Here is a 15,930-nt window from a genome sequence, read left to right on the forward strand (position 1 = left end):
ATATTATATATACTGCCAGAACTATATGTAATGTTAAAAAACGCGATTTAAAGCACACACTCATACATACTTAAGGCACCTCTTGACAACTCCGAATTGCGCTCTAGTCACACCGAATACTTCAAGTACTTGCCGCTACTTTCTGCTCAAAGTCCTAACATTATCTATATATAAAACGTCCATTTTAAAGTACACCTTCTAACGGCTTTTAACATAACTCTAGAATATCAGTCTAAAATGAAAAAACTAGAGGCACTCTAGATTCCAGAGCGCGCACCCTTGATAGAGTATGTATACCAAACATGCTGTATAAAGTATATTTAAAGAAAAGTGAAATTAATGGAACCTCATAAGCTTAAACTGCGTGGATAGCAACCGGAAAAAATATATTAAATTAATTATACTGGAAGTATTGCATATTTTATGGGGCTGCGTTTTTTCATAGGCGAAAGTGACTCGAAACGTAAACACTCACACACAGCGCCACACACACACATGCATACAAGTGGCCTAGCGTATGTATGCGTGTGAATGTACATAACACACTACACACACATTAGCGAAATAATAAATTACTTGAATATATGTTGAAGTGAAATGCGTTATGAGATGATATTCAACAAATAGTATTTGTATTTGTATTTGTATAAAGTGAAAAATTGTTATTTGTATGTGAGTTGCCGTTCAATTTCGTTGGATCGTTGGCTGAATAATACATTCAGCCGATTTTACCCATACACACATATATATATAGCTTATGTATAATACGTACAGATATACGATATACGCAATACATTTTTTCCAAAATGCGCTCTAAATGTTTCTTCGAATTTATTTGTATCTCAATCGGAAAAATTAAAGAAGGAAAAATTATACAAACACACTTATCTATGAGAGATGTATTCTTATAGGTAATATAATTTGTCAAGCGTTTCAATATTTGTGTATTTCACTCTTGATTGACTCTTTGTGAAGAATTTACTTGCTTCGGCATTGTCGAAGTTAGCTGCTCTTTCCCTTTGGTTTTTAGGTCTTGATTCGCAGCAACTGTCGAGGGACTCAAGTTTCAACAATAAATCCTTTTAGGTCCCACTATCCATAAGGCCAATACTACTCATGATATTGGCATGGGTAACCAAAAATTATTGCACACTTTCTACAACAAAATGCAAAAATTAGATTCCAAAAACAATTTAGGCATTCAAATGAAATATACACGACAAATTTAGAAAATATAAAAAGCTAAGAAGTAGGAAATAAATACGAAAATGACTTTTCCATATTTTCGAAGCCAACAACAAAGAATCTTTACAAATAAATTTAAATATTTTAAACGTTAATTCACGTTCAAATTTTCTTATATAAAGTCAAGTAAAAGTAATTCGTTTTTCTTAAAATAAACGTTAGTTGCATATGATTTAAAAATGTAATACGAATGATAATAATAATTATATATACATAATTAAACAAGTAAATATTTATACATAATAAATCACTTTAAATTAAGATGCATAAATATAATATGTACGAGTAAAAAGTTATAAGCTGTTAAACCATTGAAAAATACAAATTGTATTGTAGCAAATATTTTAATTAAAAAATTAAAAACAAAATAAAGCATTATTAATGATATACAAGCGACATTTTATTTTACATACACGATATATATAGATATGCATCATTATATTTTGTTGTTGTTGATATAGGAAATTAAAACACAGATACACTTGAAAGTATTATTGGCTTTGGAGCTCCTCAGTCGGCCAGCCAAAAGAATTGACGCACCTCCTCCTCATTAGAGGGCCGGCAATGGGGCGGCGGCTCTATCAGGGAATTGCGTAGTGCCTTCATTGCCAGCATATTCCGCTTCGAGGCCAGCGACAGATCAATAATGCGATCTGGATAATGGACTCCAATCAAGCACTCGTAGCGCTTCTGCTCCTCAGCTGACATCAGCCAAGGCTCGTGGCTAGAAATGAAAGAAAATTTATGAAATGGGTCAATAGTTAAAAAAGCAACAGAAACACTATGATTTATGAAATATTCATTACATTAAATATATGCAAACATGTCGTATCGGCATGATGTAAGAAACTAATTACACAGGGGCGTATAAACTGCAGCATGGCGTGTAGTAATGATGTGATATCAAGATGTTGTGTTAGTAATTGCTTACTGCAACGTTATTAGAGAGAAACCGAAAACTCGTACTATCCATTACTGATATATAGAGCATATACTTTTCCCAAGGGAGAAACAACTATAACCGTTGTAAGCTGTGGTCGGGAGTGTTGCTGAGTTCATCTGAGAGGGCTACTTATGTACTTCGCATATAGTCGGTATGATTTGACAAACGAGAGGAATGCGAACACATGTAGAAAGACTGACAGAAGTCTGAAGTAAACAAGTACTGTCATACGGACAGACGGACGAAGGGACAGACGGACAGGGCCAAATCGTACTCAGCTCGTCGCCCTGATCAAGAATATATATACTTTGTGGGGTCTGCCACGCCTCCTTCTACCAATTACATACATTTTAAGAAAACCATTATACCCTGATTTCCCATTTTCAAGGCGGTAATACAAAGACCGCTGCTACAAGCTATAATGGAAGTCTGGGATACCAATAAAGTTAAGATATATATTTTCGATATATGTACCATTATTTATATATGTATTATGGGATGTATACAATATACCATAATAATATTATAAGAATAATAAATATATATAATAAAGAATAGTAGAAATAAAGGTGATCTAAGTGGTGATATTTAAAATTGAATTTTGAGTATATTCTAAAAGCCCAAAGAGCATATTCAAAAACTCGAAGAATTTCTTCTCTTTTTTACTTTTTGGACCAAATTTTAAAGATTATTTGTGATCTCAAGTATTTACAACTTAGATTTCAGCTGGCATCTAGACACTTTTAAGGCATTAACTGATATAGCTGAAACATGCTTCATTTGATAATACTGCCGATTCTTAAGGACATTACATTTCCAGGATACTATCATTCAATGGCCTAGTTGCCTCTCTGAATGAGAGGCAATTTGTATAGCAAAACACAACTCACATGTACTCCTTGGGCACGTGCTGTAGCTCTGGCACGTACTGCTTGATGTACTGGCCGTTGGGGTCGAGGCGCTTGGCCAGCGCCACGGGACAGGTGACGAGGGAGGAGTCGAGAAGTCGCTCGAATGCCGAGCTGGATACCCACATCCAGTTGCCCGCGCAGACCGACCAATCGGCGTCCAGCAGATACTTGAGGAAGTGCTGCAGGCCGAACTCCCAGTTCTGCCAGAGGCCGCCACGTGTGAGGAAGGTGGCCACCGTGTTGCGGAGCGTGTGGTGCAGCCAGCCCTCGGCCAGCAGCTGCCGCATGGCGCTGTCGATCAGCGGGAAGCCCGTCTGGCCCAAGCGCCAGCGCTGCAGCTGCTCGGCATCGGGCTTCGCCCAGGGTATGCTGAGGCAGATCTCGTTGCCCTCCATGCGGTCGTACTGTGGGTTGTTCACCGACATCGTGTAGAAATACTCACGCCATATCAGCTGCCCGGTAATGTGGGCGCCGCCCGACATTTGGACGCCCCGGACGCAGGCGCGCAGCTGCACGTTCTTGAAGAGGTCGTGCATGCACCAGTAGAACCTGCGCACGGACAGGCAGCCAAAGCGCAAGTGGGCGCTCATCGACTTGGGCGTATCCAGAATGTTGGGCATGGCCTGGTTGGGCAGATAGTAGCCTCGCTCGAAGGCGTGCTGCTCCACCTTGAGCCGCTCCCCCAGCAGCAGCAGCGCCTGCGTCTCGCCGCCGACCCAGTTGATTTTGGCCAGGTAGCCCATGTTGTCGCTGTATACATTGAAGTGCTCCGGCGTGGGGGTCATCTCAAAGCAGCCGATGTCATGGCGCAGCTCCGGAGACAGCTGCACAAACTTGACGCCCTCAAAGTTCGGATCGCGCACCGGCCTTGGCGGCAGGCCAATAATCTGCACCGTGTGCTGCAGGTCGAGCAGTGATTAGCCGGTCAACAGTTGCTAGTGAAGCTGCAGTTACTTACTAGGAACATCTGATAGGTCAGTGGTGCGATGCCGCCGTTCGTATCGATCACCGTGCGTGGATCCCACAGCGTGTGCGACACCTTCTCCACGTACTCGATGCTCAGTTCGCGGCAGAGGCTTTTGACTGCTTCGTCCCGCTCGTTCCAGATGGGCTCGCAGTCCTGCTCCACGCAGATCTTGTGCAGGCCCACGTGCTCATGCAGACGCCGAAAGATGCGCACAGGCTGGCCCTCGCAAATGAGCAGACCACCGCGCCCTTCCGTCGCCTCCTGCAACTGCCGGTCGATGTCCTGCAGTGAGTCCAGCAAGAAGCGCATGCGATTGTAGCCGACATTTTTGGTGCCTAGAATATGAATGTCAAATAAATTAGTAATTACTCCAATGCAATGCATTAACTTATATGACAATATGGACAATATTTTAAGTAATAGAAATATTAATAAATATTTTAAAGTAATGGATATGTATCCTTCTATACTAGCTATGGAAGAAAAGTAGCAAGTGAGACTAAGTGAAAGTGAGAAATGAATTAAAATTGTTTAAAATCGGTTCCTAAATCCTAAAAATAAATGTTCAATTGTATGTTAAAATGTTACTAAAAATAAAATTATTTTAAAATAAAAGATGGATAAAATAAAAAGAAAATTAAAAAAAAAAAAATAATATTTACATATGAGTACAAAATTTGAAATACAAAATATTTTTATAAATACCTTAACATAAACGTTATTATTACAGTCGGGTCCCCATAATTTTAAATGGCAAGGGGATCAGTTCTATTCTTCTCTTTACGCGGAAATTCAAATTATCGAGAATTATCGCGAGCGAATTTGATCAAGGGGATGGAATTTTTTCGATTTAGCGCGGTTCTCGACTGTATTAATTAAATCGATACAAAAAATAACAAATATTAATAGTTAAAAAATTTAACAAAAAATTAAATTTTTTAAAATAAATTTTCTAACTATTTCTTTAATTTTATAATACATTAATTTTTTTTATGTTTTTTTTTTTTTTTTTTTTTTTTTATATGAACAGTGAAAAAAATAATAAGTGTCAAAGATGTAAAAGTAAAAAAGTGCAAGTAATAAAAACAAATAATTTAATTATATATTCTACATAAAAATCAGAGCTAAATAAAAATGAGTTTCTAAGTTAAATTTTTCAATAAGAAGCCCTGTTTTAGGCCCAACTGTACATATTCAATTTAAAAATATTTCTTATATCCCATTTACATTTGTTTGGCGATACACGCGCTGCATATATACAAATATATATGTGTGTGTGCATATGTTATATATAAATATATATATTACTATCAAAGTCTCTCTGAGAAGCTAATTGCCTGCAATTGCAATGGTTTCTCGCTTCTGCCTCTACATAGCTCTCTGCCTAGCTCTCCCTCTCTCTCTCTCTCTCTCTTTCTCTCTCTTTCTCGCCTATTAGAACGCATTGTTTTGTTTGGGTTGATTGTACCTAAGCACGAGTAGAGTCGCCTTGTGTCTCCCTCTTTGGCCATGGAAACATGATGTGCTTGCAACGCTCGCTCGAGCGATCCACTAAATATTTGGTAATACAAAGTCGCTGAGTCGCACTATTATCTCATAGTAGACATAGAGAGCCGGCGAACGTAATCGTAGAACTCAGTCCAATCAGATGGACGACAGCGTTAACTGCAACTAGCTGACTTGACTTACCCGCGCTCTCGCCATCGAATATGAAAATGGGTATCAGGGCGACGTCTTGATCTTTGTTGGACAGGGCGGCCAGCATCGCTGGATTGTCGTGGAGCCGGAGGCCATGGCGAAACCAAATCACATTCGCGCCGCACCGTGCCATGCTGCAGATCTCTGAGTGCGCTTCAGTCTCGACTGTTTATCAGTTTTCCAATTAGTTGCTGGCTTGCTCCGTCGACGAGATGCGCTCGCGTTGACGTTCGATTTGCGAATGGAGCAACTGCGACGACGTGGACAGCGTTTACGACTGACTGCAAGTTCAGTTGCTTAGGGGACCCGGCCGCCGCACTGAAGCTTTAGCTTTGACATTTCTCATCGCCGTCGAGTGCGTCAATACAAAGCTGAGCGCGTGTGCCCGTCTCTCTCTCAAGTGTGCGAATGCTTACAGACTGCATGTGTGTGTGAGTGTGTGTGTGTGTGTGTGTATTTGTGAGTGGCAATAGCAGCGGGAAGCACTTAACACACGGCTCGTTGCATTTTGAGCACTGCACTACGCTCAGCTAACCAGAGTCGCCCCCGCACACCCGCCGCAACGAGCGTCGACGTCCGACTACAACCCCAAAGCTCAACTGTTGCTGCTTATTACGTCGCTAGCGATTTTGTTATGACCTCAGCTAGGGTATAGCGACTATGTCATTGGGCTTGCTTGAATGATATATTCCTAGCGTACACTTAAGTAAACTAGAGAGATATGTAAGAGGGTTGGAAAAACTAAGCAAATACAAAGAAAGAAAAACTTGTTAAGATTAAGCTAAGCAACTAAAAGTAATTTATATAAATCTGATATATGTGGCAATATATTATAATCGAGCTATAACTGAAATCATAATAACAAAGGGATACATGTCATTAATCATTGTGAAAAATAGAGTTTACATCTTGTGTGGGTCATCTTTCCATAAAATATAGGAATTCAATTCAATTTTTATTAACAATATATTGTCAAACCAGTGACACGAAAAAAGATGGCCTATTTAATTAACATTGTTTCTCACAAAAAAAAAAAAAAAAAAAAAAAAAAAAAATGGCGTTTTGTCATTATCCATTCTAAAAGTGTTTTTATCCTACTGTTGAAGTACCCCTAATTAAAACTATTTTCTACAAAAAAGGATTTAAAAATTAGAGACTATGAGAAAACGCAATACATAATTATTTTCTTCAATTTGTAAAGGAGAATAATTTAAACGTAGCATACTTTTATGAAATTTATAGTTATAAAAATTATGAAAAAGCTAAATTCTTCTATATTCTTTTATTTTCGGCCTAACATGATATGATATAAAATCAAATCAACATGAAGAGTAATAAGATAGACCTAAACACCATTTTTCTTTAATTAAAACGATACTCAAAGGACCGTCGTTATAACCGCACAACTTTGCCTCGTATAACCCGATTCTACTTTAATTTAAAAAAAAAAAATTTAATTATTCATTATTGTTTCCAATTTTGTAGTATTGCTCAAGACACCTAAAAACAAGTGCTAATAAAGCAGAGCGATGAACTAGATTAATAGCGTTAAAGTCAAAAATGTAATATCTGTACGACAATTAATACATAAATTGTTTTCAATGTAATGTAATTTAATTTATTCAATTGTAGTTTTGCTAAAATTCAGTTCCTACTCATAGTAAAATTTACTTATGCTGCGAAAGGGTATTTTCCTGTCGCTTGGTAAGCAGCCTTCAATTTTTGCTTGTTTGTGGTTTTCAAATTGACAGTACAATGGTACGTCAATTCTAAACCTAAGCCCTCAGCTGGCTTACTACCTCGTCTGCTCCGCAAATGTTTTTGTGTTAGCTTCTGTGGCAGTGCATCGAAAACTGCAGCTTTGCATGTCACCCAAAAAGGGGGCAGAGAAGCGTTTGTCGCCCGCTTGGAGGGAGGAAAAGGCCATATTGGCGGTAACTATAATCTGGCACGCCCATTGCCAATACAATGGCCCCAGGCAGACCCACGCACGTGGCCCACGTGTCCGACGCAACATTTACTCTAACAACAACAACATCAACAACAGCCGACAAAGATTGCGACAACTAAGAACAAAGCTGTGCAATTTTAAGTTAATGAAGACGAGGGGCGAATGCAAGCAGACGTGCCACAGCGGATCTGATAAAAAATGAAAATCCGCACCATGGAGTAGTGGAAACCATATGAGACAAACTATGCGAGGAGCATTCACCTCGTTGCCATAGAGCCAGCCAAAAGCTAACTGCAAATCAACGCTGAGATTGCAACTAAAATTTGTTCAAATATGTGAAAAGAGAAATAATGAATGTATTGTAATAATTTATTGTAATATATTATTCGTTTATTGTAATATATATATATAAACATTATTTATATTAAAAAAATAATAATAATAAATTTATGAATAAATTCACATCAAGCACTTAAGCACTCATTTTATATTCTTTCTGATTTTTTTTTTAATTGGAGATTTGTAAAATAAAAACTTCACAGCAATTTTAAGCAGTGAAAAAAATCAAATTTCAGTATTTGTTGAAGTTTTTGAATCATTGATTAATGAATTCTCTTCTATTGATCATTATGCAGGAACAAAATATAGTATTATGTTTAAATAATTTTAAATAACCAGAAGCTTACATTATATATATTATATATAAATATGATATAGTATAAATTATATTTATAATAATAATAATAATTTCATCCTGAATTTATAATTTTTATATAAATTTTGTGAATGCAATATGTTCACTCAAAACACGTTTACAAAACTTTTTCTAAACATTTTTAGATTTATTTTTTTAGACTTAGGCTCTGCAGAACTTAAAAATGCAGATAATAATTTGCATTTGTCATTCGTTCCATCATTCATTATTTTATATTTTGAGTAGTTTATTGTGTTTGGCGACCACTGTTCGCCGTTGTTACGTTGGCCTACGTTCAGGTGCGCTGCTTTGAGTCCTTTGCGTTGTTTCCTTGGCTCAGCTGTCCTTGGTGCCCAGGCAGTTGCTTGTTTTTCTTTTGCTCAACACGTCACTAAGGAGTTGACGGGCTTGATGCCTTTGTGCAATCAGTACACACACACACACACATACACACATGTGAACACACATGGTCACACACACACACATAAAGAGGAAGGAAGAGAGAGAGAGAGAGAGAGAGAGAAAACAAAAGGATGCCGCCTTGTATGGCATCTCCTGGCAGCTGTTGCTGCTGTTCCTGTTGACGGTTCGTTACTTTACATCATGGCAAGTCCACGCTCATGACATTGCAACGGAATGCGAATGCGAATGCAGCTCGTTGCAGAGCTGATTGTTAAATAAATTTTATATAATTTTCAGTGTGTATTGTACTAGATTGTTTATTGTGAATGGCCAGTTATGTGTGCCCCAACTGCCATTTGATAACTGTGCGGAAGATGTTATGGCAGCACTCCCGAGGACTGCTCCTGCTGCTGCTGCTCCTGCTGCTGCTCCTGCTGCTTAGCGCTCTGGCAGTCCAGAAACAATTCCTTACGGAAATTCCTTCGAGCCACAGTGAAATGCTCAGACCATAAATCAAAGCAGCTGCAGCAAGCATTGAGCGTTGAGCGTTGAGTGGAAATAAGCACTTACACACGAATTGGAATTGGAATTTGATTGCTTGAAGGCCTGCTCCTGACAGAGAGCTTCAATTTTTTATTGCTTTATTTCGCGTAACTGCAACTTTCCATTGACGTCAGTCGCTGCAGACACTTGTGAGAGTTGACGCTAAAAATAAGTATATGTTTGCGGAAATAAACTCCAAAGGCTTGGAAAATTGCACGTGTATTAAGCGATTTTTATACCCATTGAGATTAGACATGCCTTCTGCAGGGTATAATGTTTTTGTGCATGCAGGTGAACTTTATATTAGTTTATTATATGTAATCTATAAACTATTCTGAATCATGATGACGACCAGAGTCCAAATGAACGCAGCCAAAAAATACAAAATCTTGAGCACAGGCAGGACCAGTTTATTACTTTCCATAACTATGCGCAGTTGGCAAAAACTACAAATTTACTCATGGCATAAAGGAAAACAGACAGGAGGAGCTTATCAGGTTGCATAGCTATGCGTAGCTAATGCATACTTTCCGTCAATAAAATCTAATGAATAATATATATATATATCAATAATATAATAATATAATATAATTCAGTCCAAAATGCAGACTAAACGTGGAATTCCTATGCACTAAAAAGTATTAAACACAAACACATGCATAAACATGAATACAATGAATGAAACAGCAGCTCAGCTTTCTGTACGGATATCTGCATTCTAGTCAGGCACTCCCGCCTAGAGAAGTCTTCTTTGTTTTTGCTACACAAATATGAATCTTGAATTGACGTCAATGGGGTTTCAAAAAGGACTTGAAATAAATTTATGCACATGGGAAAATACGAAACTGGCACATGATTTTGCATCGGATAAGGGATAAGGGAGAGCTACAAGCATTAGCCATAACATAAATATTTATTAACTATTTTTCAATCTCTCGCCAAAAACAAATTGATTTTCTGTGGGGTTTTTGTTAACTAAAGTTATCTATCATGAAATACAATTACTTTCTTTGATATATATTTTCTATTGTTGCGGCTGCTGTGGTCGACGAAATGCAAACTCATTTATGTTGTGGTTAGCTTTAAGCGTCAGCTTTGTAATATTTTTCGGCTCATTTCCAACAACAGGCATTGCAAACAGAAGGAATCATTCGAATCTCAATTTGTGTTTAGCTGGACCACAATCATTTCTGTTTGCAATGGCTGCTTCGGTATGCAACGTAAGACGATTATAACGAAGACAATAAACCAAAATAGCCATTTCCACATAGCAGCGGAGCAATCAAGCTAAGCCAGTAAGTTGCAAAAATGCCAAATCCTGTGACCTAATCGCCTCGGAGCTTTATTTATGTGTGCAAGCAGCTCATGAAAGTCCTAACTGCACGTACTCATATCGTGCACATACAGATTCAACTTTTCCTTTGCGTGTGTGTGTGTGTGTGTGTGTGTGTGTGTGTGTGTGTGAACCCAGAGGACCACTGTTGATTCAACAAATACAAGTCGAACAAGGAAACATGCATGCGTAGCATACGCATGCACAAATCAAGCATACGCACGTTTAAACTCTTGTTTGTGACATATTATTGTAAGCTAGTTACATCCTTTTCCCCTTTGCCTTTCACACACTCGCAGCTCGCATCACAAATTAATTACCCAGATGTATAACAATTAATTCGCCGACTCGTTATCATGGATTCGCCCACACAGCCGGCCTGCCCACAGAGACTTTCAATTCCCAGATGTCCATATTTGTCGGGAGTTAATTGAGTCTGCTTTTAATTATGAACTCTCATTGAAATTTCCGCAAGGTATTTCAATAATAATATTATTTCTACCAAAATATGTGAAGCTGTGCAGCAGACATAATTGCCAAGCAAAAGTATTTATGACCCAAATATTGAAAATAATAATTTTTCAAAAAATGTGTATAAAAATTGTGCCTTATGCATTCAGCTTTAATTAGCTAGCTCGCTTTGCAATGGGCAAACAAATCGGAATTTATTTGAGCAAACAGTTGTTAAATAATATTTGCAGTTGTGCTGTTGATGTTTACATTCGGCTTTCAATTCGAACAGATTGGCTAAGCGATTTATTGGAGCCCACAAATCATTGCATGCCACACCCACCCACATACACACATACACAAATACACTCATACGCATTGCGCATCCTTTGGGTTATTTAGATTTCATCTTATCTATGCCCGGATGCCACATTAGTTATTTTAGAGCCCATGTTATTCTTTGCTGCCGACTGTTGTTTATTTTAAGTCAAATGCCAGACTCGCAGGCGTCCACTCAACCATAATTGACAGCAGTGTGTGGTTGAGTGAGCGTCTGTTTGTGTTGGCCTGTCAGCGCCAGGCACCGCAGGACCTTGCCTCCAGGCATATGAGCCCAACATGCCTCTGGATAGACGCACTGCAGTCAGCTATTGTTGGGGCTGCCTGCAGGCCCATTGATGCGTCCGCTCAACAGACTGGGCTCTGGCCACTGGGCGCTGGGTACAGTGAGGACTGCTCGCATCGGCCGGCTGTTAACGTGCAGTTCATTCTCAACTTGTAAATATTGTTTTATGTGTGATTGATCGGGCCAGCTCTCGTTGCTATGCGTAGGCATGCGTGCCAACAAATTAACTCCCATAAATAATTATGTAAAGCAGCAGCTGTCCTTTGAAGTCGCATCAGCACACACACAGGCACACAGGCACGCAGACACAGGTGCCCACAGGACATGGTCCAGTCGACGCCTGGCAAGCGCAGGTAGTTCAGCCAGGTCTGAAAGTAGGTCGCCAAACCGTCCTGCGGCCCAGCTGCGAGAGCGTGGAGCATGGCGCATGGAGCGCGGACCGTGGCATATTATTGAATGGCTGCAGTGCCAGCTGTAAGCCAATTAGACTCTGATTGAATGCGCCAGCTGAAAGTCAATGAGGAGTGGGAGCAGTCGTGGGAGTAGTCGTGGGAGAGTGCTGTGTGTTACTTGGTTAATTGCTTGGGGACTGCGCGCCAATCGACGTGATAAGAACTTATTTGCCGCATATATTGACTGATTGGCGGACGGACTCGGCAGCTGACTGCTTGGGTGAAACGAAGCCGTAATAGAGAATTTCCAGATTGACTGACTCAGTGATTTATTGATGTGAATAATAATACACAATCAATAGCTCGATGCTGAAATGTCAGCATGCACAATTGATGAAATGACAGATTGACAGACTATTGGGCAATGAGAAAACGTTTTGAAACTAATAGGTTCCTTGACGGACAGGTGAATGATTGAAATATGAGGGCTTGAGTTATCCCACTAACATTTGTGAGATACAAATATAAATTCAATCTAATTAATGATGCCAACCGACCAGTACCATCAATATACAATTTAATAAATAATTGATTCAGTGTAAGCAATGAAAATGATCATTATATACGTAAATGAATCATTTTTTTTTAAATTTTTTTCATTTATAAGATTGCATTTTTAAGTTATTTCATAGACATTTGTGTATACATTATTGGATTAAGAATAAGCTGCTTCAAGCTCTTTAGGTAGCACAATAATTAATAAAGTTGATTTACCCTGGAAATGGGAATTCAGAAGCGGGCGCGGCAGAACCCATAAAATATATATATTCTTAACCAGGATAATAAGTTGAGTTTGTGAAACCCTGCACGATTTTTGTTTGCTTGCTTGTTTGTCCGTTCGTACTTCCGTACGTCCTCTAGATATATTCTCTAAATATTTTACCTCTACGTATCTCCTCAACGTCTTTACTCTACGTGATTTCTCTACGTATTTGCTTTACGTAATTCCGCAATATTTCCACCAAATCTTTTATACATTGCTGAACGATCACATACTTCACTTTACTACACTGCACGACCGGCCCCACTATGTCAGGGATGCTGACTGAAGAAATGCTGCAGCTGCTGCCTTTTATATAGGGCGACTCTCAATCTGACACTTAGTCGCTCTCAAATGTTGATCCCGCCAGGTAGACATCGTCAAGCTTTAAGTGTGGACACTCTCTGGAGCTCTCTCGACTAGGAGATACCCTGAACCCTCCAAGCTGACATTCTAATCATTCTGGACAACTTTTATGCACACATACATACACATGCACTTATAAGCACGCGTTCTGCTGACTACGCAGTTAGCAGCGACTGCGCTCTTATAGCTTTTGAGATCCTTTTGCTCATACGGACGGACGGACGGACAGACGGACAGGGCTATATCAACTCAGCTCCTCATCCTGATCAAGAATATATATACTTTATGGGGTCTGCGATGATTCCTTCTGCCTGTTACATACTTTTCACAAAACCATTATACCCTGATTTCCCATTTTCAATGGGTTCAGGGTATAAAAAAAACCCCAATGAGCACTTTATTGACTACTTTTCACTTTCTTTTCATTCTCTTTCATACTCAAGAAAATTCATTTGACTATTTGCTTATTAAACTCATACTCGAAGATTTCCACAAGATAAATGATTGACTAATGCTCGCTATTCGTCAGCAATTTTTTAAGTTCTGCGTCATCGTAATTATTATGCGATAGGGGCTATTCATATCGTGCGTAAGTGCAAGTCATCTATAAGAAAATAATTCGACTTAGGCTACTCATAGAGAAGCATCTGCCATGGGGGCATGTGTCGCCAAGACGAATGGGCCAAATTGTGTTTGATTTGATTATAGCCAGAGCCAGAGCCAGAACCAGAGCCAGAGCCAGAGCCAGAGCCAAAGCCATTCAAGCTCTCTATGAATGCGTATTTGTGCGTATGCGTATGAATCGCTTATGCGATATTTCCCTCAGCCATTTCGGCTGGGACTCTGCTGGCATTATTTCATTTATTTTCGTCCTCTTTATGTGGCCAATTTTGCTAATAGCTTTGATGTCAAGTACTCGTGCCTTTGTATTTGTATTTACTCATCTGGAAATGAGAGCCGAGACGAAAGTGGAACACCAAAAATTATCATTACTTGGCCCAGACCAAATTATAGATCTGCGACACGTTGCGGACCTATGAAATGCATAATAGGAAAATGGCTCCCGATTTATGGAGGTTGGAGGCTGCCTAAATTTAGAGTGGCTGGAAATGGGATCACAATCAACGCGTGGTATAAATAAAATGTAAAGAGTAATTTCGTCGGAATAGTTGAAAAGTTTTTCAAATAGCTTACCTATGGACAGAGCGCGACATAATAACGTTGCCATGAAATTCGAACTTTAGTCTGTGTGTTTGTGTCGTACAGAACATATACACATTATATATAATATACTCTAGTTAAGTTTTCTTCACGAAGAAACTGCGGCATAAACTTTGTTGCCCCAAGTTTCTTTTGTTATTTGTCAAGAAGTTCTGGCTGCCAAAATTCAATTGAACGAAGAAAAAGTTAAGGGCTTTCCAAAAAAGGATAGTAATGAACAACTTTTCAGCAATAAAAGGAGCATTTAGTACTCGTATCGCTGTTTGTATTTATGCTCTGGCTCTGTTTGTGCAACGAATTTTGTCGCATTGTGTGCCCCATGCTGGGCCCGTCCATTATTCAGGCTGTCGCTTATGGTTTTTGGTCAAACATTTGGCTTACATTTAATATTTGATCGGCTTATTTTCGACGTGTGTGCTGAGCCCAATTTGTTGTGGTTCTGCAACATCGCAGTCCTTCAAGCTTACTTAGTTAGGTGTGCGTGTGTGTGCGCATTGAGCGACAGCCATTAGAGCCAACACATATGAAACAAGAGAAGCTTTTCCAGACAGCTTATACTGCAAGGGGCTCAATAAGAAAATGTCAGCTTCTGGCAGCTTGAGCAGTATATAAGAATATTAATCACTCGAGGCAATGAGATAAGAACTTGTGGAACAGATTTGCGAGCCCGATGGCCATTTTAATAAATGCGACAGGAAAAATAGCAGCAGCAGCAGCAGCAGCAGCAAGAGCAACAACAAACAAAAATTAATCACTCTTAATGAATTTGATACCAGGCGTGAATATTATCATCCAGCTTTTCGCTATGAGCGCTGACAGGCAGCTCAGGTACTCCGCTGATTAAAAATGCCTGCAGACAAATAAAGTATATATATTTGTGTGCATGTAAATAAATAATATAAATACCCGAATCGAGCTAGCAGACATTTGATTTTCCCTGGGCATTCATAAAAATAATTTATATGAAGCTGAACTTTTGTTTTAGCAAAAGCGAAAAATACTCGAAAAAGTTGAGTTTTCATTATTCAAATTTCATTTTCATCAAACGTCGAGCTTCATTTCCGTTTTCCCCCTGAGTGCCCATGCAATACAAAGTTCACATAATTGTTTTGAGCCGACACACAAGCTGAACTAATTTTCTTTTGAGTAACGTAGAAATTTTATTTTTTTCTTTATTTTCTTTGCATTCAGTAAATCTTTGTAGTAATCGCCCGTTCGTTCTGCACTTTTTTACCTTTCCCAGTGACAGGTCAAAACTGTGGGCACTATATTTTTACGGAAAGCGGCATTAGCTGTGAAGGAAATGAAATCAATAGAGAAGCTAATTCAATTACTTTCTTATTTTATTTAATTTACTGCGGATCTTTGG

At 39.0% G+C, this 15,930-nt stretch overlaps 1 protein-coding gene across 2 annotated transcripts; it reads right to left on the bottom strand.

Moving 5' to 3' along the window:
* Positions 1-1,620: 1,620 nt before the first annotated feature.
* cry (circadian regulator cryptochrome) lies at positions 1,621-6,071 on the bottom strand. Of its 2 annotated transcripts, none has more exons than XM_018000904.2 (4): positions 5,756-6,071; positions 4,058-4,401; positions 3,079-3,998; positions 1,621-1,969 (listed from the first exon to the last, which is right to left on the bottom strand). In XM_018000904.2, exons 1-4 carry the CDS (start codon positions 5,895-5,897, stop codon positions 1,756-1,758), a joined length of 1,620 nt encoding a protein of 539 aa, XP_017856393.1. In that variant the 5' UTR covers positions 5,898-6,071; the 3' UTR covers positions 1,621-1,755. The 2 variants fall into 2 exon arrangements, with proteins under 2 accessions (XP_017856393.1, XP_089318961.1); XM_089462835.1 differs by lacking the exon at positions 5,756-6,071 and adding an exon at positions 4,772-4,924.
* Positions 6,072-15,930: the final 9,859 nt, after the last annotated feature.

Source organism: Drosophila arizonae, chromosome 2, assembly GCF_054131065.1.
Source record: "Drosophila arizonae isolate 15081-1271.41 chromosome 2, UAZ_ARI_1.0, whole genome shotgun sequence".
Lineage (NCBI taxonomy): Eukaryota > Metazoa > Arthropoda > Insecta > Diptera > Drosophilidae > Drosophila > Drosophila arizonae.